Source organism: Acanthochromis polyacanthus, chromosome 1 (genome assembly GCF_021347895.1).
Source record: "Acanthochromis polyacanthus isolate Apoly-LR-REF ecotype Palm Island chromosome 1, KAUST_Apoly_ChrSc, whole genome shotgun sequence".
Taxonomy (NCBI): domain Eukaryota; kingdom Metazoa; phylum Chordata; class Actinopteri; family Pomacentridae; genus Acanthochromis; species Acanthochromis polyacanthus.
Window position 1 is genome coordinate 56,334,534 of NC_067113.1, and position 25,578 is coordinate 56,360,111.

Below are 25,578 nucleotides of genomic sequence, written 5' to 3' on the forward strand. Positions count from 1 at the left end.
TTGTCACGGATCCCCTCATCGCTGGTTAATGCAACTTAATCAAAGAGCGGACGGCCTCACATGAGTCCCAGTTGTTGTCCAACGGTCCTAACGGCACACAATGCTCACATGCAACACAGACGGTGATTTATTGGGTCAAATGATGAGCTTTTTACTGGGCGCCCCCCTTTTTTTTTTCTTTTCTTTTTTTTTTTTTAAAGCCTTCAGAAGAAACCAGGGTGCCTCTGGTCCAAAACACAGGTCGAAGGTCGGGGGGAGGGTTGGCATGACAACAGACACGGATTTGCCATTGTTGCGGCGATCGGTTGGAAAGCTGTTTGTATCTGTAGAGGAGGTGGGGAGGGGTAGCAGCAGCCGAATGTGTTTTTGGACGTGTACATCTATCAGAGATGCTGCACAATGGAGGTGGAAGGACTGAGGCATTTCTGACATTCCTCAGAGCAAATCCTCAAGGACGGTTGACTGTGTCAGCAACGCGAATCCAAACAGGAAACACCGACACACCGACGCAGCTAAGAAGCGCAGAAGTGGATTCAGGGTAGCAGCAGGAGGTTTTGTTCTGCTGGTTTAATGTGTGTCGCTGCAGGAAATGATGTAACGTAGCTGGACACTGGGCAGGATGTCACTTCTGACTATTTTTAAATGTGGTTTTGTCTCACAAGAACATGAAAAAGGAGTTGATTTAAGCTTCCTGTACTCGCTTTTCAAGTAGTTTTCAAACAATCAGGAAACTTCATCTCTCTATAAAAGTAAATCGACTTTGACGAAATCTTTTTGTTAAATAAATAACTGAAATGTAGTCACATGAAATCGTTTATTTCAGTGTATAGCGGCACTGTAATCAATCCAGTTTCAGGTTTAACTGGTGATATGATGAAGATTTTCCATCATCTGTTGTGTAAATTCAATTATTTCTTTCTTGCAGACTTAAAATTAGCATTCCTGGATGAGGATATAAACTTTTTATTTGCTTTTTGTTCGTCATGGTGACAGAAAATGCGATTTAGCAGCTGCATCCCGCAGGATTTTATTGTTTGGTACAGTTTCACATGAGAAGCATGATTAGCAAGAAGGAAACTGCAGGAATTTTCATCATATTTGTGTTCATGTTTCACTGAAAATCTTTCAAACACCAATACATATGAAAAAACACTTAAATTGACTCTGTGGCAAACCTTTAGTTTTTACCTCCTGTTATGTTTTTCCTCACTGTGGGCTCATTTTTCACTGCAAAATAAAGTCCTGCACCTCTATGACCAGACCAAACTCTGAAATGTCTTTTTTGCAGTTTAACAAAGTTAGAATACCATAAATATTTTTTTTCCAAAAAATGAAAAACTTGGATTATTTAACAACAATTTAAACTGGTGTTAATGTGTACAGCATGTTTCCAAGTTTCTACAAGTGTTAGTAATTAAAAAGGTGGCTCTACATACCATTACATTTAAAGTTTTTTCCAAGTTTGTTTTCCATCTCCTCTGTGTAAACACTGCAGTTCATCCCAATTCATTTGGAAAAATCTGAAATTTTTTGTTAAATAACACCTGGTTGCTGCTTAATCAGGAAAGGCTTCGCCGTTGCACTGAGCAGTGAAGAATGTCATGTTTTATACAAAATCTGGTTGCAACAAACGGTTCATTTTTTGGTGATTTTTTTTTATAAATAAATAATATAAATAAAGTGATTTTGGTAAAATATCTCGATTTTAAGAATAGATTTGCTTACCAGTAAAGTGCCGGATCATACATGTGTAGTTCAAGTACTGCTGGAAAGCTGGAAATCCAACAATTTCTGATAAATGATCTAATTTTGGTGTTTCTTCAAAAAGCGTTTCAGGGTTGAGAGGGTTAACTTCCATGTGAACTTTTTAAATTCACAGAGGCGGAGCTCGACTGCAGACACGACATGTCCGTGTGCTTTTTTATGACGCTGCTTTTCTGGCTTAATGTTCGACATGTTCATAGTCGTGCTCTGTCTAATATAAGCTGTGATATTTGCAGCGACGGTGTGTGGACAGCATTCCCAGACAGGCTTAGCTGGCTCTAATCACCAGCAAGTACAAAAAATTTTCTCTTTTTTGCTTCTGCCGTTCTTCCTCACCGGAGCGCTTTACGAGGCAGGGATTTAATCATCAGAACATTAGTACAAATTACTTCCCAGCATGGTGTGAAATTCTTTGATATTCCATGGGCATATTTTTGCATTCCATCTCTGCTGGACTGACAGGAGAGTGTAACTCAACCTCTCAGCTGGATTTAGAAACCTGTTGACTCAAACAAGAACAGGTGCCGCTGCAACATTTTCAGTATTTTTGCGTCTATGAAAGTGTTGAACTTGACTTTGAAGTGTCACTGAGGCCCTGCTGCTGAAAATAGAGCAAACTGCACAACACTGAACCCCGTAAAGCTGCTTAACACCTCCATTCCAACTATCTCTCTGTAAACAAATGTGCTGTTTTTGTGTGTTTAAGACTTGCAAATGATTTTAGGCTGAAGGGTTTTTAATTTAAGAGTGCAAGATAGATTATTTTTTGAAAGAAGCAGCTGGACTCACACCCACAAAACTGTGGTAAAGACTCAGGATTAGTGCATAGTGTGCTCGCTATAAAAGGGAAACTCCTAAACAACTAAATTCAATGTAGACTCAGCGTTAGAAGGAATAAAAGGCCGCTTTATGCATAAAGTATTTTGGATATAGTGTAGCATTTAGCAGCTACAACACCTGAAATTTCCCACAAGAATTGGTGGTGACCCAAATAAATCTACAAGAAGAGGGAATATTGGACTTAAATTTATCTAGTGGACGAGAATAACTGAAACCTTGTTGTTTCTGTGCCTTGAAGATTATGGTAATTTGGCCCTTTAAATCCCCAAACCACATGCAGATTTGAAAGGCATGTTGTCTTTTTTTTTTTTTAAATGACACACTTTCACCATTTAGTAGAGCCAGAAACCACAAAAGAGAAAGATGTTAAATTTTTAACTTTCCAACAGTTGTTGAACTATTCATCTGTGCTGCTCTGTTGGAAAAATAACCAAATTTTTATGAAATTTGCTGGATTCTACATGTCTTATTTAGATTCTGTGAAAAACAAAAAATTCTGTGTTTCTCAGCACAACTATGAAGCTATTCCTGACACAGCTGCGACCAAGAGTCAAGTAACAAAAAATTAGGATGGTTTTGGCTGAACTAGGTTGAACTGCAGACAGTGTTTACACAGAGCGGACGAGAGTCATGAATAGAAAGTGATTAATTTATCTACAGTAAATAGTGTTTTTTCCAGTATAAGTTGCACCTGTGGGTACTTGGTAAATGTTGTACACATTGATTCCTGTTTTGGTTTTTTGTAAAGAAAAAAAAAGAAAAAGAAAAAAGTACTCTGTTATCCCACAGTTTTCCACAGATATCACAATAAATTCATTGTTGTGAATTCCTTTGTGTATCGAAGTCTCAGTTCTCAGTGTGGATAAGGATGGAAACTTCTGTTGTCAGTGAAATAGCGGGTAACCAGACTTACATGTAGATTTTTGCTTTGTCTCTCTGGTCTCCATCAGCAGAACAGTTCTGAGCACTTATCTCAGTCTGGCGTAAAATAAACAGGCTCTTACTCTCCTCTTTGTATTTCTTCACGTCTCTGTGTTGCTGTTTCAGGATTTATTGTGTTTCCAGGCTCAGATGTAGCCAGACACACACACTAAGCCTTACATATAGCCACATAGTGGATAATTGCTCTTTAAACACACTGCAGAGAGCCTGTAAGTGCTTCTGGAGCTGTCATCTGTCTCCTTTTGTTGTCGTTTTACGGCTAATGCTCCAAACCACATGTGGCTTCTTTGGGTGGCCGTAAGGAGACGGATGGAAGTTCCTTATTAGGTGTTTGACCGTGTCGTGGTCACGTACAAGTGTGTGTTATCACGCAGAAATGCTGCATCATGTGTTTCTGAATGCAGGTTTGTGTATTCTCTCCGATAAGTGCTTTTAGGAAAGGTTAAGTAGTTGTTCTTCTAAGGTGAAGCCCCAGACTTTGGCATTCTCTGGCAGGGTGTGTTTTCAGAGGAAGAGGCCTTGTTTTTCTTTGTTCTTCATGACGTGTCTTTCCACAGACCTCAAACAGTTAAGGTTATCATCGCATGTAAACACAGTTAACTACCAGCGACTAATGTTTTACTACTTTCAATACATCAACCCTCTGAACCGCAAGACCTGCTGGCGTGTTTGAAAGGCATGTTTCATAGCCAAAATAACACCATTTATCAGAACCAGACACTGTAAAAACAAGAATTGTTGAATTTTCTGCTTTACATATGTCCTTGAACTAATCATGTGTTCGGTCTGGCAAATTAACCAAATTGTGGTATTTCATCCATATCACGATTCTATATTATTCTAAAAATCACCAAAAATAAAGCATTTGTATCAAAAGGATTCTGTCAGAGGAAAACAAAAAAAATCTGCATTTTCTGGCAAAACTGTGAAGCCTTAAGTGACTCAGCTGCAGCCAACAGTCATCTGGAAAAAATATTTGGGGACTTTTTTGACTAAATTCAGCTGAAATGCAGACTGTGCTCATACAGCGCACATAGAAAAGTGTGGAAAAAATTTCAAAAATCTCTTATTTAAATGTTTAACTTGTAAAATTATGTATGTCTTTTTAAATACTGGTAACACCCATAGGTACATGGAAATATGTTTTACATGTTAATACCATTTTGTTAAAATTTCATGTAATAAATGATAAAAAAAATAATAATTGCCTAAATTATGCCATTTTTCAGAGCCAGAAAGTGTAAAAACAGAAGGAATCGTCCAATTTTTAACTTTCTGATAGTCCTTGAACTAGTCATATGTGCCATTGGGAAAATTAACCAAATCTAATCTTAAAGATTATGATATTTCATTTAAAAATTCACTTAAAAGAGAACATTTGCGTTAATAAGATTCTGTCAAAGCAAAAAATTCCACACTTCTCAGCACAACTGAAAAGCTTTAAGTGACTCAGCTACGACTAACAATAACGCGACAAAAATTCAGAGACTTTTTCAGCTAAACTTGGCTGAACTGTAGTGTGAAAAGCAAGTTAAAAATCTGTCAGTTTAATGTCTACAGTGTGTAAAATCCAAATTTGATCAATTATTAGGAATTTGGAAGTATACTGTACTAATTAATTTATGTTTTTTTTAATAATATTTGTAAAATAAATGAAAAATAAAAATTAATTTTGTTCTTTTTTTGTGATTTGTGGCATTGTAGCTGAGATATACTGCTCAGATGACGTTCTGAAGTTGTTTATGCTTCTTGTCATGGTTGTATTGTTTCCACTGGGGAGCAGGATTTTATACTGCTGTGTAAAATGAACCCAAAGTGACAGAAGCAGAAAAACGCCCAGAAACTGCTTAGGATTCAGATGCTTAAGCTGTTTTTGGGGCTCTTTAAACTAATTATGTGCCCCCTTAGACATGTATAGTGGTTTTAATCACTCATTAGCTTTATTCTAACACGCTGTAATTATCACATACTGCTGCCGTCTGTAAACACTCTCTCATCCTTTGTGTTTCTGTCATGTAACTGCCTTTGTTGACACACCAAAGCTGGATTTGAGGCCTTTCGGATTCCTTTGGAGGAATGTGCCCTCTGTTTTTCCTGCTGTAAATTTCACCTGTTCCTCTCATAGCGTAGTATTTCACAGCGTGATATAAATCTGCCGGAGACACCTTTGTGCAAAGGCGGCAGCGCATGAGTTGTAGCCTATTGTGAAGAGAGGTGTTTTCAGAAGTGGGCGCGCAGGAAATAATGTTTAGCTTTGGATGTCGTTATCGTCGGCGAATGTGACCGAACGTGAAGTATTTCTGTCACACAGTTAGCAAGACAAGATGCTTGCAGTGGAATTAATTGAAGAACTTCTGCAGCGATGGCACATTTGCATGACTGAACGTGATGTGACTGGTTGGTTGTGGGCTCTAATGCGGTGTCTCTCTCTCACGGTGTCTCTCTCCCAGGAAGGGGGGAGTCTGGTGGACTCCAGCGGGGCTCTTCGCCTCCCGCTCTATACCGCCTGGCTGGAGCTCAATCAGAAGGAGGTAACCCTTGACCTCTAGCCTAGTCCCCAACTGGTGCTTCCCCCCCCCACCTCACTGGGTCTCATTTTAGTCCTGCTCTGCTCTTCTAGTACAGTCTATTGGACTAACTCTGCTGTACACAACTCGGTGCTGGCTCTTGTTTAGTGCGACTAGAAGATGCTGCAGTAGCTGGTGTGGTTTTGGTTTGTTGGTTTGGCTGTAGAAGGTTCGTGGTCTTCTTCTGTCTCACTTTCTTTATGAAGTTTAGATTCGATGCGCCACTTTTGGAGAAAACTTTCCAAAAGCCTCAAAGCACATCTTGACTGTTTCATGACTTTACAGTGGAGTTTTATTGCAAACAAGCAAAAGTTATGTTTGCGTATCGTCTCTCTAAATACTTAATCTTCTGAACTCTTCTCCAGTCACATTTTCACTCACTGTGGGTTCATTTTTCACTAGAATGTAAAGTCCTGCACCTCTATGGAAACAACACAACCATGAGTAGAAGAGATAACTCAGAAATGACTTGTTTAATATGACACAGCTATAATTCCATAAATCATTTATTAAAACAGAGCAACAGTTCAAGTTGTTTGATTATTTGTTGGCAGAAATTGAAACAAAGTGTCCACAGAAACCTGTACAGATATGTTGAGATATACACTTTAATTCGTTCCCATACTTGTAGGTCAAAAATGACTTTTGTGCAGTATGGTTCAGTTATAATTTTAGAAAAGTAATACATTTCTGAAATTATTTTCTCTTGTATCTTTCAAAAAATATCTAGAATCAGATTGTACATTGCTTTCCAAAGTGCTCCCGGGTTTTACCAAAGCTGCAAAATAAAAAAAAAAAGGTCACTAGATGCAAAAAATATGGTACATGTAACATTTTGTATTTGTTTACATACTTCTCTCTGATCTCTTATGTGTAAGCACTGCCTGCAGTTCAGCCGAAAAGTCTTAAAATTTTTGTCACTTGGCTGTTGTTCACAGCTCAGTCACCAATGACCTCAGAGTGGAGTGAAGGATTGTAGATTTTTTTGTTTTTTAAAAAATTGGACTAGTAAATGTGGTGCATTTTTTATTGAATCTTGAAATGAAGCAGGTCGAATGAAACAAAGCGTCATTTGCTTAATTTTCCTGACTGAAAGAGATGTTGCCGATGAGTAGTTCAAGAACCAGTAGACAGTTGGAAATCTGACCATTCTCTCAGTTTTTACAGTTTTTGGCTTTGATAAATGGTTTAGTCTTGTGTGTGTGTGTGTGTGTTTTCAGATGGTTAAAGTCTTACTAAAACACTCCAATTTTTAAATGTGTTAAATATTACCATACTTACATTAATGTTCTCTTCTTCTTCACCTCTTTGTTGACTTGTTGCTATACTTTGCGTGTTGCTACCACTTGCCGTCTACCAGTGGAAGGAATATTTATTTTGCCGTCTCTGTTTGTGCACAAACAGTTTTTCTCCACAGCGCTGCGACTGCTCATAAAAACTCAACAGGGTCCCTTGAATCTCAAACCTGGACTTCACATTCTTTTCTTTGAGCAACATGTAGCATAAATAATTGACTGAAAATAATAGAAATCAATCTAGAAAGTTATCAAATTTGGGGGGAATTGATTGTGACTGTAGTTGTGGATGATGCTGTCATCCTAATGTGAGCGGTGGGAACAGATTTTATGTTTTTCAGTGATAAGAGAACAATATTTCTGTCTACATGAGAAATTTCATGACTGCTGCGTTTCCATGTGTTTAAATTGTGTCAGTCTTCTGCATCTTTGTCTGCTGGGTTCTTGATCTCTGTCTTCCTGGAGAAGTGTCTCATATCTAAAAATGTTGGTACAGAAGCAGGAAGGACACAGTAGCAGCTCACCTGTCAGTTCCTGTAGACGTTTGTTCAGGTGAAATAAACAGGTCTGATATCTTGGCAGGCAGCTCTGCAGACACCCTGTGAGGTGTAATTGTGTTTTCTTTGGCAGCAGAGTGACGGAGCGACTCACAGATTCTGTCATTCTGGATTAACGACGCTCAGAATCATGGCAGACGTTTGTTGTAATGAAGGCAGACGGCAAACGCCACCTCAGTTCAGTCTTTTATTTCATTTTAGATCCTTCATCTCCTTTTGTGTCACACTGAGATTCTCAGAGGTTTCTGTTTATTGGAGAATTAACTTAATAATAGAGAGATATTAGATGAATGGAGTGAATGTCGACACCCAATTTAAGGCTTCTGAAGTTTTGGCCGGTGTCACCAAGGTGTGTTTAATGCAGACATCTATGTGTGCAATCATCTACACTGGAAAAAAGAATGTTTTCAGCAGTTTTTAACCAAAATTTGTTGAACAGTTTAATGCTATTTTATGGATTTTTCCCGTTTTGTTAAAATATAGATAGTAACTATTCAGATCAGTGAACAGTAGCTTAAAATTACATGTTAACTGTAAAAATAAAACATTTAAAAAATGAAAAAACAATCCAGAATTTAAAAAAACATCCGTATTTAATGATCTAATATAGTATCTAAATAATGTCCACATTAAAAAATTGTTAGTTGATGTATGGTAATTTGTTTATTTACAACATTTGACTATGAAATTACAATGTTTTTTTTACGACATTTAAATCAGCAAAAAAACACACAATTTTGTTTGAAAAAAATGTGTGTGTATTAAAGATTTAAAAATGTTATTTTTTTCCTGTTATTTTGCAGATTTTTCCTGTTTTGTTACATTACGTTTAATAAGTGGTATGATGAGAAAGTATATGTTTACTCTAAAAAAAAAAAAACAGGCCAAAACTGAAACAGCAATATGTGCTTTTACAACATTTGACAGATTTTAATCTTAAATAAATCAATCAATAAATAAATAACATTATCTTACAGATATTTGACATTGTTTGAAAGATTATGTATATTAAGAATTTTAAAATGGTGGCTTTTTAATAATAGTTTTACATATTTTTATACAACATTTGACTGTAAAAATTACAAATTTTTAATGTATTTAAATCCACAAAAATACATTTAATTTTTTTTCTTTCAAAAATTAATTGAAAGAAAAAAAATCTATATCAAGAATCTGAAAATACTGTTTTTTTTATATTTTTTAATTAGTAAAGATACATTAAGATTATTATTTGCTACCAATTTTTCTTGTTTCAATAAATTACAAATAATAAGTAGTACAAGAAAAAAAGTATTTATTTACATGTCCACTCAAAAAAATGCCGAAGCTACGTTTGACCCTAAAATTACACGACTTTACTGTATTTAAATCAGCTCAAAATATAAATATTTTACATAATAGTTTCAGCTTTTTCACAGTTTTTACAGCTTGTGAATTGTACAGTATTCCACTCTTGCTTTACATGCTTTTTTCTGGCATCCTTTCTGCAGATTTCCACACTTTCTTTACACTTTTACTTTCACAGCGTAGCAGAGCGAGTCAGTAAGGCAGCAGATGTGTTCAGTGTCGTGTCGTGGAGGAATGAAGATGAATCTGATAAATCTGTCACTACAAACCTTCTTACGTGACTTCTCTCTCTGCTGTGATGTGAAACAGTGTCGATGAACGGAGGAAACTTCCCATGGCTCACCTAGCATGACCTAAACCTCTTATTTACACTGAGACAGGCAGTCAGAGGAATTTTTGGAGTGGAAAGACGAGATAAAAGTGCTGATGAAGTATAGAAATAAAGTTGGAATCGTCCTTATATTTTATAGCCGCTCTGTTTTCCTTCTCCTCCACATCTCGCCTCTCTGGCTCCAGTTCTTCTCTTATCTTTCCCCACTTATGTGTCTCTTATCTTGTATATGATCCCTATCAGCTCTGGTTTTATTGTGTCACTGCGTTTTACTGCTAAACATTAGCATCACTCCTGAGGATCTTGAATCACTTTTTCTCTCTGTGAGATAAAGATTAGATGGTCAGTGAACAGCTGCTGCCGCCTCAGATTTAGATTTATGTTGTACTTTTTAAGATTTTTAAGGATTAAATCTAGTTTTTCTTCCACAGATACTAAGTTATGACAGAAGGGAATGTGGGTGCTTCACAGCTTATCAACTCATAAATTAATCAGCAATATTTTTTGTATTTCTTAAAGATAAACGTCAAAATTCACAGATTTCAGCTTCTTAAATGTGAATATTTTCTGGTTTCTTTCCTCCTCTTTGGCAGTAAACTGAATATCTTTGGGTTGTGGCCACAAAAAGACATTTGAGGAGCTCATTTTACGCTTTAAGAAACACTGATCAACATTTTTCACCATTTTATAGATCATGCAACTAATCAGTTCTTTCAGAAAATGAATGCAAATTATCATTAGCTGCAGTTGTGTTCACTTATAGTCATAGTAACAGTGCCGCTATCTCGCAATGATACGGAAAACTTTAACAAATCCGTGGTTCCAGACGATAAGCCGCGTCGCTGCCAAAACCTAATCACTTGGTCCTTGTGTCATTTCTGACTGTCCCTGAAAACTTCATCCAAATACGTTGGTCCGTTTTTAAGTAATGTTGCCAACAGACAGACAAACGTATGCCGATCGTCACATAATTAAATAAAAACTCAAATAAAATCAGGAAAAGCTCCACGATAGAAGTGTGCATTAAGAAGAGACTTCCAGAGTTCAAAAGCTGCTGCGTCTCCTTTGGTTTTCAGCAAGGCACACTGGCAAATATGGTACTTAAACATCAGAAAGCCTTTAACGTAATCAATATCATCTTAAAATCTGACCTAAAACAGTGCAAATCGACTGAAATAGGAGTATCATTGCACTGCTACATACGATAAGGGGACAATCTAAACACTACTACGATGTTATCGAGCTAAAACAGCTTCAAAATGTCCCAAATTATCCCAAAATCTAGCCCAAACTGCAAAAACTGTGCAAAACAATAACAAACCGTAAGCGAAAAGCAGGAAAACAGCTCCAGATTAACTAAGCAAAGCACGTCAAAGAGACAAGCCATGGCTGGAAACACATGAATCCCATTTCTACCAGCATCCAGGCTGCTGTAGAAGAATTTCCTTAAACTGGTCCAGATCGTATACGGTTACCGTTACCTCACTTTGTGTGTCGTCCACACATTTGTTTCACCTCTTGAAAGCTGCGAACCAACAAAGGCTGCTGTCCATCTGCTGCTCTGATAGATAGAAGACAGCAGTAACATATCGGCTTGAACATCTCAGCTCTTTGGAAGCTGTGTGTTTGAATAATTCACTCTTCTAGTTTTACACGGCCGCGGGGCAGGTGAGGTAATGTGGACATGACGGTGTTTGTTGCAGCCGCAAGGAAGGTGGGACTCCAAAAAAAAATCTGATGTTGGTTTTGGTTTGGTGCCTGAGTTTACTTTGGCTCCTTTAACCGAAACTTTTAAGGCAACAACAACACATTTGGGCTCTTTTTTTGTGGCTTAAATCACCAAGAAACGGCATTCAGACATGCATTGAGAGTAATATCCAGCTCAACAATGGTATTTCCTGTGGCGGCGCGAATAAAAATAAAAGACTGTACGGCCCTCTTCCTTTATGGTGAAAATGAACTGCGTCGGCCGTCTGCAGCGTCGCTCGCCGCTTCCTGCGAACACACAAACACAAGCTCTTTCACTCAACATACACGCTCTAACGCAGTCTGCAGACATCCTCTCCGAACCCGTATTTCCGAGTCATTATTTGCTCTTTTTGAAGGTGTTTTCTCGTCCTGCTTGTAACTCAATCTGAGCGTGTTGATCCCTGCTGCAGGGCTGCTTGAGTTATCATGTTTGGTTTGACAGGTGCTGACGGAGGTGTCTGTGTGCGGTAGAAATTTTTTTCTTTTTTGAGTATTGCGCCCGCGTCCTCGTCTTTTGTGGCGAGCCGTGGGGATCAAGTGCGTTGCCATGGCTGCGGCAAGCCTATCGCCCCTGGAGACGACACCTTAAAGAGAGGGAATCTTCAGGAGCCGGGCGGAGGGTAAATCAGAGACTCTCATGGGGCCCCTCGCAGCCAAGGGCCCGACCAGCTTTAAAACCAGGGGTCAGAAATAAGCCTGAAACTCTATACAGTCGTACAGGACGAGTTCACAGCTAACAGACGCTCTCAGTTCACTGTTCAGGTGTATTTGTGGCAGATTTGTAAGGAAAATCTGGGTTTGGAGGGTTGAAGTCACTCAAAAGACGTATATTTTGAAGACGAAATGATTCAAAGCTGTGTTTGTGTTTGCCTAAAGTACAAAAATCTAACTTTTTAAATAGTTTTAGAGTAATTTCTGTCACTTTCCGAAGCATCCCTGCACAACTAAACTGCATTTTGATTGACTTTATTTTGCATGAAAAGCAATTTTATGTTGAAACAACTCATATGATGTTGTAGAAAAGACTTCCAGTTTGAAGGAACCCTAAGATCCTTGTAAGAAAGTTGGAGGGGAGGAGATTTTTTTCAGGGTTTGCATCCATTTTTTGATCATTATTCTCGCACTGAAGTTTTGTTTCCACTCGTGTGCTTTTAATTTTCACTCCATGTTTGGTTATGTATGTGCACCCTAGAGAAGTAGCTAAATTGATGTAAATTACAAACTTTCCCATTGGTAACTACATGTTAGAAGCTTAATTAACTTATAACTTTATTACTTACAATTGCTTTCAGTGGATTATTTTCTGGCTGAGTCTGTCAGCCATTTTCAACAAAATGCAGATTTTTGCTCTCAGAACATCACACACACTAAAACAGGATGCAATATTGATACATTGTGACTGTATACATAATAGTTTTGTTAATTCTCCTTTCTCCCCTACATGCTACATACGAATTACATGCAGTTTATCACTTACTGTGACTATTTCTGTGTGTCGGTCCATCAGTTAACAGCAGCTCTCCTGAGGATTTGACTTGCGGGTCCATTATGTCCAATATCTGCGTATCTGTCGCTCTCTCTCCTGTTTTGCTTCTTATCTTTCTCCGTCTTTATGTCATCTTCCTCACTCGGCTGAGCTCAAAAGGCACGATAAGACCGTAATCAGAGTTACTACACGTTCAGAAAAACTGCCTTTTGTCGCCCTTGCAAATCATTTATTCACGAACGCTGTCGAACTTTCTCACAGTTTTTTTCCTTTTTCCCATTGAAAAGAAATTTGAGTCATTGTTTGACTCAGTCGTTTGAATTTTTACATCTTCCAATACTGCAATAGTTGAAGGGTAAAATTTTGGACACAACTTCTTTTCCCTTCTGCATAAAAGTTTGCATAATTGGAAGGGCGCCGAGAAAAAAGGTAAAACCACAAAAGTGAACGAGAGAAACATTGTGTGCGATTTATTGAAGTTTTTTCCTCCTTTATTCGATTTTAGACTTTTTTCCTACTCGTGAGCAATTCAGCTCATAGTTTGCAGCACTTTTAACTTGTGTTTCTGTGCTTTGAATGTATTTTCCTTCACAACTGTTGAATTTCTTCGACTGTTTGTGTTTCATTTTTCTCTCTGCCAACGTTTTCTACACTTTCGGCCCCAAATTTTTCTGCTTTTCAAAACAAAACATCTTTTATTAAACCCACAGGAGACATTCATGCACATTTTACAGCAGTATTAAAGCATTAAAGACACTTGTAACGATCAGAGATGTTTTTAAAACATGAATTTAAGCGCTGCTGCAGTAGGAGGTGGGAAGAGTTACCTGGCTGTCTGGTGTCTGTGGTTGCCATGGTGACATCAGGAGGTGGGGGTAGACATACACCTGGATTTACCTGTGCTGGGGGTTAACTGGCAGGTCGCCAGGGACGGGGTGCGGTTTCCTACCAGCATGATTGCTATACAAGTTCCACATACAAGGTGATTATAGGTTAGTGACACACATGTTGGTGAGGCTATAGGTGTTTTATGTGGGCGCTGTGAATGAACAGCATGACTCACTGTGCGTCAGTCACATTCTTTAGGGTATAATTTTAGCTATTAGAATTAAAAATGAACATTAAAGATGCAAGAATGAGCCGGTTAGTGTTTTTTAAAACAAATAATCAAACTTTTGTTGATTCTTGTTGCTCAAATGTGAGAATCTTCTGCTTTTTCTTGGTCTTACATTGTTGTGTTTTCAGTTTTGGACTGTTTACAACAAAAGACACTTGATGACATTTCCATGGACGGAATGGAATTTTGATTTACCTTTTTCATTCTTTGTGATAATTTGTAAACCAGCTAATTCATCTTTTAACCCTCTGAATCCCAAGTAGGTTCTACAGTAGGCGTTTTTTTTGCTTCTGTCACATTTGTACTCACTGTGGGCTCATTTTTCACTGCGATATAAAGTTCTGCACCTCAGTGGAAACAGAACAACCATGGCTATAAGAGGAGAGAACTTACAGATGTTTTCTGTGCAGTATGTCATAGTTATGACATAAATCATAACTGAAGTAAAAACTATGTCGAATTTCTTTGCTTATTTATTTTACAAAAAAATAGAAATGGAATCAACATGTACAATAGTTTTCCAAGTGCCCACAAGTGTTATTGATACAAAAAAATGAGAAAAATGATCGCTGTATAGACTTGAGATATTTTACCATTTGCATATTTATTTTGTTTCCATACTTAGTTTCCTGTATTTGTTTATACACAGTCTGTAGTTCAACTGAGTTCAGCCAAAAATTCCCTGATTTTTTTGTCACATGATTATTTATCAAAACTGGGACACTAAAGGCTTCACATCTGTGCCGGGGAGCATGTAATTTTTTGCTTTTTACAGAATCTGGTTAGCGCAAATGGTTTGTTTTTGGTGAATTTTACAGTGTAAAAAAAATGTGATCTTTATGAAATATAATTTTTTTTTAGCTTTGGTTGAGTCTTCCAACACAACACCACAGATGAGTAGCTCAAAAACTGTTCAAAAGTTCAAAATCTGACGGTCTCTTTTGCTTTTACAGTTTCTGGTGAAGACAAATGGTGTCAGTTTTGTGATTTCTTCAGGATAATATGCCTTTCAAACAATCGTGCAGGTGTTCGGGTTCAGAGTTAATGGGGAAAAAAGAGAACTAATGACCGTTCAAATGAGATTAGATATGAAAGAGAAAGACAACACCACTGGCGTCAGAGGTGTTGTGCTTCCTGTATGTCTTTTGGAAAGTGTGAAAGCAATTTTTTATAGGATCCATGGAAACAGGGCAGCGACAAACCACAATAAAACTCCCAGTGGGTTAGAAACTGTGGCCGGACCGGAGCCCACCTGGGCCAAAACAGACAGCAGAGCAGAACTATGCTGCTTTTTTTTCTTGCTATTTTCTCTTTTGTCTCTTTTTTTCTGGTTGGTCCACTTCCCTATTTTTGTCTGTCGCGCTTTCTTTCCTATTTTTCCCCCTCTTTTGTCCTTCCTTTGTTCGCCTTGTCTCTTCCCCAGCGATATCACATTACTCTAATCCTATTTATGTAGGAGACAAATACATGAGCACACACACTGTGTTTCTACTCTTTTTTTTTCTCCTTGTCTGTTGATTTGCATTCCATTTTCTCAAATCAACAAATTTCCTGAAGTAAGCTGGCATAAAGCATTCATTAATCTGTCTTTGTCTTTTGTTTTTGAACATGGAGCTGTATTTATGCACCATCTCAGTCTCTCTTGCAGTTGTTTAGCTGTAAAACATGTTTTTTGAGTAAATGCTGCACTGCAATGTGTGTTTTTATAGTTTAGAGTTTTACTTTTTTGACAGGAGAGAAAGCAGAGTGAGCTAATTGATCATTTCATCGATTGCAAGTGACCCCCAGCAGCAGAAAATAAAGTAAAAAGTGTCATTTTACTGGAAATACGTTGGAAAAAACTGCCATCAACTATACTTATCTTTTTATAATTAGTGGAAGCATTTTCTGAATTAATCTCTGCTCCTGCTCTACTATTGTGAAGGAAACGCTCCACTGAACTTCGCTCTCAGGTTGGATATTAGAAAAAAACTAAAGCGATTTGGTGGCCTGATTTTCTAAGCTGATCCACATTTTCTCAGATCAGCGTTCGCCGGCTGCAGGCCTTGATGGAGGAATTAGCCTACTTTGTAATCATTAGGTGTGAGCTAAACGCACAATGGGGCTTTTTGTCATTTTTAAGCCCAGCGAGGCCTCTGCGCTCGCGCTCCAAGTCGGCTAAAGTCAAGCTAGATGCTGTTTGTGTAGCGCTGACCCACACCGATCGAGCTGCTGTTCCTGGCCAACTTCCTCGGATTGGATGGAAAAGAAAGGGGGGGGGGGGCATTAAATATTTTAGCTAAATTCACTTAGTCAAGGTAATGTCCCACAACAATGCACTGTGAGGAAGATCATTTTGACGCTAAAGTCTTCACATTTGTGGTGGCGAGTGTAGATATTTTTTGTCTTTTGTAAAAGCTAGTGATTTTTTTTGCCTAATTTTGACATGAAATATGTTAAAATTTAATGGTTTTCATGGAATATCACATTTTAAAGGTTAGATTTAGTGAGTTTTTGGTTAGTTTTACGACAGAATGTCAAATAATGTAGATATGTTGTATTTGTTTCCATATTGTCTCCTAGACGCTTTGTGTATACACCGCCTGCAGTTCAACTGAGTGCTAAAAGTCTGTGATTTTTCTCATGTCACTGTTTGTTGTTGCTGAATCCCAAAAGGCTTCACATTTGTGCTGTTGAGAGCAGAACTGTTTCTGTTATTTCAAGAATTTGGTAATAGCAAGTCTTTTATTTTTGTCATTTTTAAATGATACATGAAGAATAAACTGCTTTTGATGAAATGTAACACTTACAACTTAGATTTAGTTAGACCTTAGGTAGTTTTCCAACAGAATGTCACGTACTGTGGATGTTTTGCTGCTTTTATTTTGATTTTCTTTCCATACCGGTCTTGTCATACTAACTGCTTTTTATGTAAACACAGCCTGCAGTTAAACCGAATTTACTCAAAAAGTCCATGATTTTTTGTGTTGTGACTGTTTATCGTAATTGTATCACTAAAGGTTTCATGTTTGTCCCAGGGAGCACAGATTTTTTTAAAGTTTTTTACAGAATCCAGTTAAAGCAAATACTTTATTTTTGGTGTTTTTTTAAGTGAGACTTGTAGAATAAAGTATCCAGAATTTATACTGGGATTTGGTCACGTTTTCCAACAGAATGTCAAGGTGACTAGTTCATGGACCATTTTAGAGATGAAAATCTAGCAATTGTTTTTGTTTTCAGTTTCTGGCTGAGATAAATGGTGTAAATGTGGCCTTTTTTGGGCTTCACTTTGAGCACTCATGCCGGCAAAAAGAGACAATTGATGTTCTTTCTTGTAGCAGAGAAGCTCTATATTCTTGTATCTTAAACAGCTGTTTGTTATTTTACTTCTCAGCCTAACATCGGCCGTCTGGGCATCCCTCACGGACCCTCCGGAGAGAAGGTGGCCATGGTCGCCGTGGACGACTGCGACATCTCCATGGCGATTCGCTTCGGAAAGCAGATCGGCAATTACTCCTGCGCCGCTCAGGGCACTCAGACCGGACAGAAGAAGTAAGATGGAAAATCTTTACACTCTCCACTGCACCCAAACCAGTCAGATGAATATCTTGTACCTTCGAGGCACTCTGTTAAATTACCTTCATTTACAGCAGATTACACAACTCACATTCTACCGTTCGATCCTCCTTTTATCTTTCTAATCTCTGCTCATCCTCGTGGCCTCTCTGCTGTCAGACGTGACAAGCGAACTAAAAGCTTAACTCAACACGGGCTTTAAAGGATTTACTGTGTGTTTAACTACACACTAACCAATTTTTTATTTTTACAATGTGACAGTTTTTTTTTGTTTTTTTTTTAATGAGTCTTAAGTAGAGTCGGCGTGCTGAGACACATTCAGTAAGTAGAGGGTGGAGACGGAGAAAGCTTGAGGAGAGAGTTAATGAGGTTACATTCCTTCAGAAACCTGCAGCAGACGATGCTTTAACTGTGTCACGCTGGAAAATTCAAACTTGCTGTGCAGACCTGCAGAAGTGCCCAACTAAAGCACAAACCAAGAGTTTTCAGTTTGGACAAAAATCTTTCATTTCTCTTGCATAACTAGAAAAACTCTAACTATATATAACTTCAAAGCAGTTAGTCAAGCTGCTAAAAGGGATTTATGAAGTGATTTTGTTGTGGGTTTCAAGAGTACGTCATTGTTTACTATTTACATTTACTTGGAATAAAAATGTCCTTTAAGTCACAAATTACACCATATATTTCAACATATATTGACTGCTACACTTGGAAAGTGAATAAATCACATTGTTCATATTCAAACATACAAATTCTTACTGAATTATTTGGGAAACAGTGCAGCGGTGCTTTTGCAGAACTGCTCAGTAAAGAAATATAGATCCTTCATGTTCCCAGCAGAGGAACGCTGTCTGTGCTACATACGTGAACTCTTTCATGTTTTTTATGCTGTGTTGCACCATATTAAGTCCACATTAAAGCCCTTTGGTGTTTGATGTTGAGTGTTTCAGAAGCTCTGAGTGTAATCAGCTTCCTCAGAGAGTGAGTATGTTCAACCTGAGAGAAATGCTAACAGTGGCCTTGTGACGGCTTAAAACCTCATTTCAGATACGTCACATACTGAGGGTTACAGCTGCACCTCAGTCACAGTCTCTGGGGTCAGTTGAGGACACAGTTCAGGATTTATTTTACTATTTAGATTCTTAATTATCAATGTTGCCAAAGCGTGTATCCATATGTGCTTCATGCATTTCTGTTTATGAGCAATCCAAGCATTTATCATGATCATATATAGAGTTTTTTTTTATCTGTGTCTTCTTCAGGTCGCTGGACTTGACTGGACCTCTGTTGCTCGGTGGAGTTCCCAACCTGCCCGAGGACTTTCCAGTCAGGAACAGAGACTTTGTGGGCTGCATGAGAAACCTGAGCATCGACAGCAAACCCATCGACATGGCGAGCTACATCGCTAACAACGGCACCACAGCAGGTTGGATGTTCACTCAGTAGTAGTCCATTCCTCAAGTCTCAGGAGCGAGTTAGACACCAACTTTACAGGATTTTAAAGGGCAAATAGTCATAAAACAACCTAATTCAACTCTGAAACAGACAAATTAGAGTTTTTCTGCACAGAACTAGACATTTAACACACAGATAATAATGTTTTCTGTGTTTTTATGTGTTATTTGATCAGTAGACTAAAACTGACTTTCCTCATTTCTCTGATAAGCTATCCTGATGATTTAAATCTTCAGTAGCAAATCATATACTAACTTTTCAGGACTTTCAAGGGCAAGCAGTCATATAAAAAGCCTAATTCATCACCTAAACAGACTTACAACTGACAAATATGAGTTTTTCTGCACAGAAATACACATTTAATCCACAGATAATATGTTTTCTGTGTTTTCATGTTTTAGTCACTCAGTAGACTTAAACTGGAGCAGTAGAAACATTCCTCATTTCTCAGACACACCCCTGTTGATTAAAGTAGTCAAGAATAAGTTATATACCAGCTTTCCAGGATTTTCAAGGACACAACAGTCATGAAACAGCCTAATCCAGCGCTTAAGCTGACTTAAAACTGACAAATTAAAATTGTTTTGTTATAGAAACACATATTTAACACACAGATGACTATATAATTTATGTGACTGTATGTGTTATTGACTCAATAGACTTAAACTGATATTTTTTATTTATTTAACTTATTTATAAAAAATGTCATTTTTCTCATTTCTCTGGCAAACTCTCCTGCTGAAAGTTAAATGGTAATTTTCTAGGATTTTCCAGGGCGCATCAGTCATGAAACAGCCTAATTTAACATGGAAACAGATTTAAAACTGACTTACTGACAGATATTTGGATTTTTCCTGTAACATTTCAATAGAAACACGCAAGATGATGACATATTTTTGCGTGTTTAATGTCCAGGTTGTGCGGCAAAGAAAAACTTCTGCCTAAATGAAGTTTGTCAGAACGGAGGAGTGTGCATCAGCAAGTGGAACACCTACAGCTGCGACTGTCCGACCGGCTACGGAGGCAAAAACTGCGAACAAGGTAAGAAGCGTGCGAGCTTTTTGCACATTGCACCGTGTAATTTAGTAATTAAACCACCATAAAGTAATAGATCTCATGCTGAGGATGTTTGCTTGCACATTTACACAATCTTGCATTCATAAAATGACACATCGCCGGCTGAGCCTGCATGTGTCCGCTTGCTTGTCCTGTGAGCTCATTTGTGTTTACATTCGGCAGTAGTGTCTTCCAGAAAATAGTGTGCGTTTGGGAGATCAAATGGGATAAGAGAAAACCCATCCCTGACTCATTCTGACTCATGGAAAGTCACAGTGAAGACAAGGCCTCTGCCCGCTATTGTTGAGCCGCTAAACATGGCCTCGGGTTTGGAGTTTTTTGGACAGAGGACAAACTCTGAGTCACTTGTCAAAATGTCGACTGACTGGATGAAACAAAAAAAATCACACTGACCCAACTAGCAGCTCGTCTATACATAAGACACTGTATATATATATATATATAGAAAAACAGCGAGGGGTCATGAATGTCCTTGTTAGCGAAGGTAACTTAAAAGCATTTCTGGCTGCCAACGGTGTTGTTATTTACACTCCGTAAGCCCCTCTCGTGTTCTTCTTGTGGTAAGCAGAGAACTTTGATTTGTTGCTTCAGGGCGAGCTTCCAGACAATGTGTGAACGTGTGAATACCTTCTTGTGTTATGAGGTAGCCGCCCAGCCAATGCCAGGCTATCCAGTATCTGAACTGGGCCGGGATCACAGCGAGCCGGGAAGAGCTTCTTGGCCGCCATGCCGCTTGTTGACACGTTCGGTTTGAGGCTTCACACTGTTTCGCTGCCACGTGAGAAACAGGAGAGTTCTCATTGTGTGTAAATTACTCTGCCAAAATCATCCAGACTGGACAGACATGAAACCCAGTGGAAGTCACCTACCAAGCTTAGTTTTCTTCTTCTTTTAGATCATTCTGTTGGAATTATAGTGGTTTTAGATCGGGTTGCAGTTAACACCGGTTTTCAAGAAAACGAACCATGTATTTTTGGCTGAATATAAACGCATAACAAACTGGAAACCACTTCTAAAGTCTGGATCTCTGGACTCGCGTCAGTCAAGATAAACCGTCTGAGCTCCGAAACCCACCGGTGGGTTTGAAAGGCATGCTATTTTAAAAATAAACAGCCAAAACTATACTAATTATCAGAGCTAGAAACTGAAAAAAACTGAAAGAATCTTTAGATTTTTAACTTTCCTTGAGCTGCTCATCTGTGATGTACTGTTTTATTAGCAAAATGATCCACATCTAAACTTAAAGCTGTGATAATTCATCAAAATCACTTCTCATAAGTAAAAAATTACCAAAAATAAACCATTTACTGCAACCAAATTCTTTAAAAAAACAAAATATTCTGCACTCTTAGATGCAACTGTGAAGCTATTAATGTCTCCGCTGCGACCAACAGTCACATGACAAAAATTAAAGACATGAACTTGAACTGCAGGCAGTGTAACACAGAGCAGATATAAGACAAGAATGGAAATAAATTAAAATATGAAAAATAAAATGTCTATAGTATGTAGAGCTGTTTTTTTCCAGTGCTGGAAAACAAAGAAACATAAGGTTTAAAATTGCGAAATGATGAAGAATTGTCTGTTTTTCTGACAGAGTAATATGTGTATTAAGTGAAGTCCTGGCTCTTGCTAAAGTCATTGAAAACTGTAGAGTGACTGTTCTTGCATGTGCTTTAAGCTTCAGTAAAGTAGTCGGACTAAAACCTCTAAAGTTACTTGCTACCTGGAACAAATATGTGCTTTGTCTCGTAATTACAGCATGTGTATGAGTGTATTTGGGAAGACTTTGGTTCAAATATGTGCCCTGAGGAGCAGAGAACATACAGATTGTGCAGTATACTACGATGAGGATTATACAGGAGGATGCTCTACTGAAAGATTGACCACTGCTTTGTTCAAAGAGGTTTCGACATCTACGAGAGCTTATGCCGAATGCGTCACGTCTGTGGGATTTTGTGAGGGTTTTCGGAATGTCTCCAGACACCGGATGTCTGTTTAATAATTACTTAGAAATAATCCTTTAGAGATAAAGTAGTATTTATATCACATGCAGGAAAAAACTTGATTGTACCTGCAACAGCTCCTTCATTTAGATGTACTATGAAATTTGACCTTCAGTGACCCAAATTAGTCTGTAAAATGCTCCTCAAAGCATCTTTAAACTCATTTAAAGCTTAGCTTTATTCAAGATTTGACTGCAGTCTGATTCGTTTGCCTCTACCTGTCCCATCTTTTTCCAGTGATGCCGTCTCCTCAGTTCTTTGACGGCCAGGCTCTGGTATCCTGGAGCGATCCAGACATCACCGTGGCTGTTCCCTGGTACATGGGCCTCATGTTCCGGACCAGGCAGCCTGCTGGGACCCTGATGCAGGCCAACGCTGGACCCTCATCCACCATCAACCTCATGGTGAGATACAGCATGTTAGAAAAACATATCATCAGCATGCAGTGTATTTATTCTAAAATGTGTATTTTCATAGCTGACGTAAAGGTCCAAAGGCTGAAAATGCATTTTTATTGCAGTTTGTTTGTCTTCAAAAGCAGGAATTCTTAACTAGAAGCTCTAAGAATATAAGGACACTATTGCCATTTCTCTAGCCCAAGATAAGTAGATACCCTCCCAGCTTTACAGTTTTATTGAATTCTGTGTAGAAAGGGAAGAACTAACATTCATTGAGCTAAAAATTTGCATTACCAACAGGAATGTGTAGCTGCATCACTGTCCACCAGATTTATTTACTTTCTACAGCTGCTTCTGTTATAATAATAATAATATATCAACCATGAGCAAGAGTCTTCATGCACTCCCAGTATCTGAGGAACTGAAGATCAACTGGATTACTTTTATTTTTGGTGGCAATGTCAGCACAAAAATAGGAAAATCCTTACTGTTAGCATGTTGCTAATGTGGCTAATGTTACCATTAGCTTTGTTTGTGCAATGACCTATCAGAGCTCTGTGGAAACTGTAAAGCTGAGCAAAATTTAAAGAGGATGGAAATTGTGTTTAGATCTGCTTGTTTCTTCAGAGGGAGTTTTCTTCCTGAAGGACAGGTGGACAGCTGAAGTTCAACTGCATTTAAAGCTACAGAAAATAAAACAGCCTAATTAGAACAGAACGAGAACCCGGAGTTCCACAGTCATGATAAAATGAACCATGTTTACAATATTTTGAGCTGAAAATTCTGTGAACATTCTGGGGACATGGGAGGTTTTTAATCCTTTGCTGAAAAGGAGCATAATATGGGACCTTTAAGAAACTTATAGTGAGCAAAGTCAAATCGCTAAAGAGGCAAGAGGTTGTAAAGTTGAAGTTGCAGTCTTGTCATTACATTTTTCCTTCTTTTTACTATACAGGTGAGTGAGCAGCAGGTCCGTATGGAAGTGTTGCTGAGGCAGCAGCTGGTGGCGTCGCTGAACTTTCCTCAGGTTCGTGTCAATGACGGCGAGTGGCACCACTTACTGTTCGAATTGAGAAGCGTCAAAGATGGAAAAGACATCAAATACATGGCTGCTGTGTCCTTGGACTACGGCATGTACCAGGTACGGGACTTATTACATCACCAGGTGTGTACGTTTTACAGAAAGTGATGAAATAAAGTGAAGATCTGATAATTCTGTTGTTAAGCAGAAGTCGGTGGAGATTGGTAATGAGCTGCCAGGCCTTAAGCTGCAAACTCTTCATGTTGGAGGTTTGCCTGGAGATGGAAACCATGTCAATAAAGGATTTGTTGGCTGCATACAGGTGGGTGTCTGAGTGCCCTCCAAAATAAACCATTGTTCTTCTGGGGGTTTTTTCTGTCTTTTTCTTTACCTGCCCTCTGTTTTTCTGTGTGCTCTCCATCAGGGGGTCCGTATGGGCGAGACGTCCACCAACGTGGCCAACATCAACATGGCTCAGGGCCTGAAAATCCGTGTTGAAGATGGCTGTGACCTCGCCGACCCCTGCGACTCCAACATCTGTCCTGAGAACAGCCACTGCAGCGACGACTGGAGCACCCACACCTGTGTCTGCGATCCAGGTGACACCCACATCCATAAACCCTGACTCACTACAAACCCTAAGCAAGATTCTGGGTGACGTTTATCCTTTTGAACTGTCTGTCCTGCAGGTTATTTCGGTAAAGATTGTGTGGACGCTTGTCAGCTGAATCCTTGCGAGCATGTTTCCACATGTGTCCGCAAACCGAGCTCCTCCCACGGCTACACCTGTGACTGTGGACAGAATTTCTACGGCCAGTACTGTGAAAACAAGTAAAGTTTCTTCTACTATGGCTGTTTTTCTACTCCGCTCGTTTAAATGTAAAATATGTTGAGTTGGGGAAGCGTTACAGTTACTTACAGACCTTCATGCAGGAATCTCTCAAAAACTGGGAAACCTAACTTTGAAAACATTTTCTCCCACCTTGTACTAAATCATTCCACCTTCTTCCTGTAGAAAAACTTTGAAAACTGTATTTGTAGATACAAGTTTTGTACCAGAAAGGAAGGAAGCCTACCCTAGCCATGCTAGACCCAGGTCTGAAGACACAAGGGTCTAGGAACTCTTGACAGGGAGGGAGGCGGGCTAAAAGGTTGTCTTTCAAATCACTCTGCAGCAATTGGGTAGGCATATAACCAATCAGCGCAACGAATAGGCTGACGTAGTTCCCAGAGCGCCAGAAATCTAAGAATGCGCGAGTTCGGTGAAGCCTTATTTATACAGTCAATGGGTGAAGCTCAAGTATATTACAGACATGTTAACGGAAAGATTATTCAGAGTCGGTGCTAATGGAGCTCAACGACTGTTGTCGTTTTTGTTGTACCGCTGGCAGAGAATTAAATTCGTTGCCGTGGGTTGTCTAGAATCGTCACGCCTCTGTCGTCACTTAGTTACGCCCGCCTTCTGACTCTACACTTCATGGTGATTCATCGGCCAGTTTTAGGAGCATCCAACCTCGAGGCTTACCGAGGGTAACTAGACCCACCCTGGCAGAGAATTAAATTCGTTGCCGTGGTTGTCTCGTGCAGCTAGGCTAAAGAAAGACTGCAGAAGTTGACACATGGTGGTTGTGTCTAAATGCTGGACTGCCACCAGCTTGCATCAGTTTTTGAGATCTGACAACTCGTATCAAAGTTATTTTCAACCAAATACCCTTTCGAAGTGAAGGGAATTACATTTTCCTCTACACTCAGTGGTATTTTAAACTATTGGTAGCATTTTTTTCAGTTTTTAAGGACTTGAACACAAGACTAATTTAGCAAATCAGACTACAACTTGCCACAACTTGAACTGAACTCAATCAATCCAGAAATTTAAGTTTGAATTACTCACAATATTAACTTGGTGTAATTATCAACAATATGTCAATGTAACTCATCAAAACAATTTGCAACTTCAAAATTTCATCTAAATCGATAAACTAAATTCTCTTGCATTTTATTGTGTTTTAAGTGACAGTAACATGTCAGCTGAATTTCTTTTTAGAGAGAAATACAGTGTTTGGCGTCACTC

At 38.7% G+C, this 25,578-nt stretch overlaps 1 protein-coding gene across 8 annotated transcripts in view; it reads left to right on the plus strand.

Moving 5' to 3' along the window:
- Positions 1–25,578, plus strand: part of celsr1a (cadherin EGF LAG seven-pass G-type receptor 1a) — a 126,893-nt gene that overhangs the window by 68,770 nt on the left and 32,545 nt on the right. For 4 of the 8 annotated variants that reach the window (XM_051946259.1, XM_051946251.1, XM_051946264.1 and 1 more), the window contains exons 7-15: positions 5,997–6,077; positions 17,369–17,526; positions 18,813–18,976; positions 19,921–20,046; positions 22,326–22,492; positions 23,442–23,627; positions 23,713–23,829; positions 23,932–24,106; positions 24,197–24,338. In XM_051946259.1, the coding sequence (XP_051802219.1) occupies positions 5,997–6,077; positions 17,369–17,526; positions 18,813–18,976; positions 19,921–20,046; positions 22,326–22,492; positions 23,442–23,627; positions 23,713–23,829; positions 23,932–24,106; positions 24,197–24,338 (1,316 nt within the window). The remainder of the gene's footprint in view (positions 1–5,996; positions 6,078–17,368; positions 17,527–18,812; positions 18,977–19,920; positions 20,047–22,325; positions 22,493–23,441; positions 23,628–23,712; positions 23,830–23,931; positions 24,107–24,196; positions 24,339–25,578) is intronic. The other 4 variants (XM_051946270.1, XM_051946255.1, XM_051946265.1 and 1 more) reach the window with 3 other exon arrangements.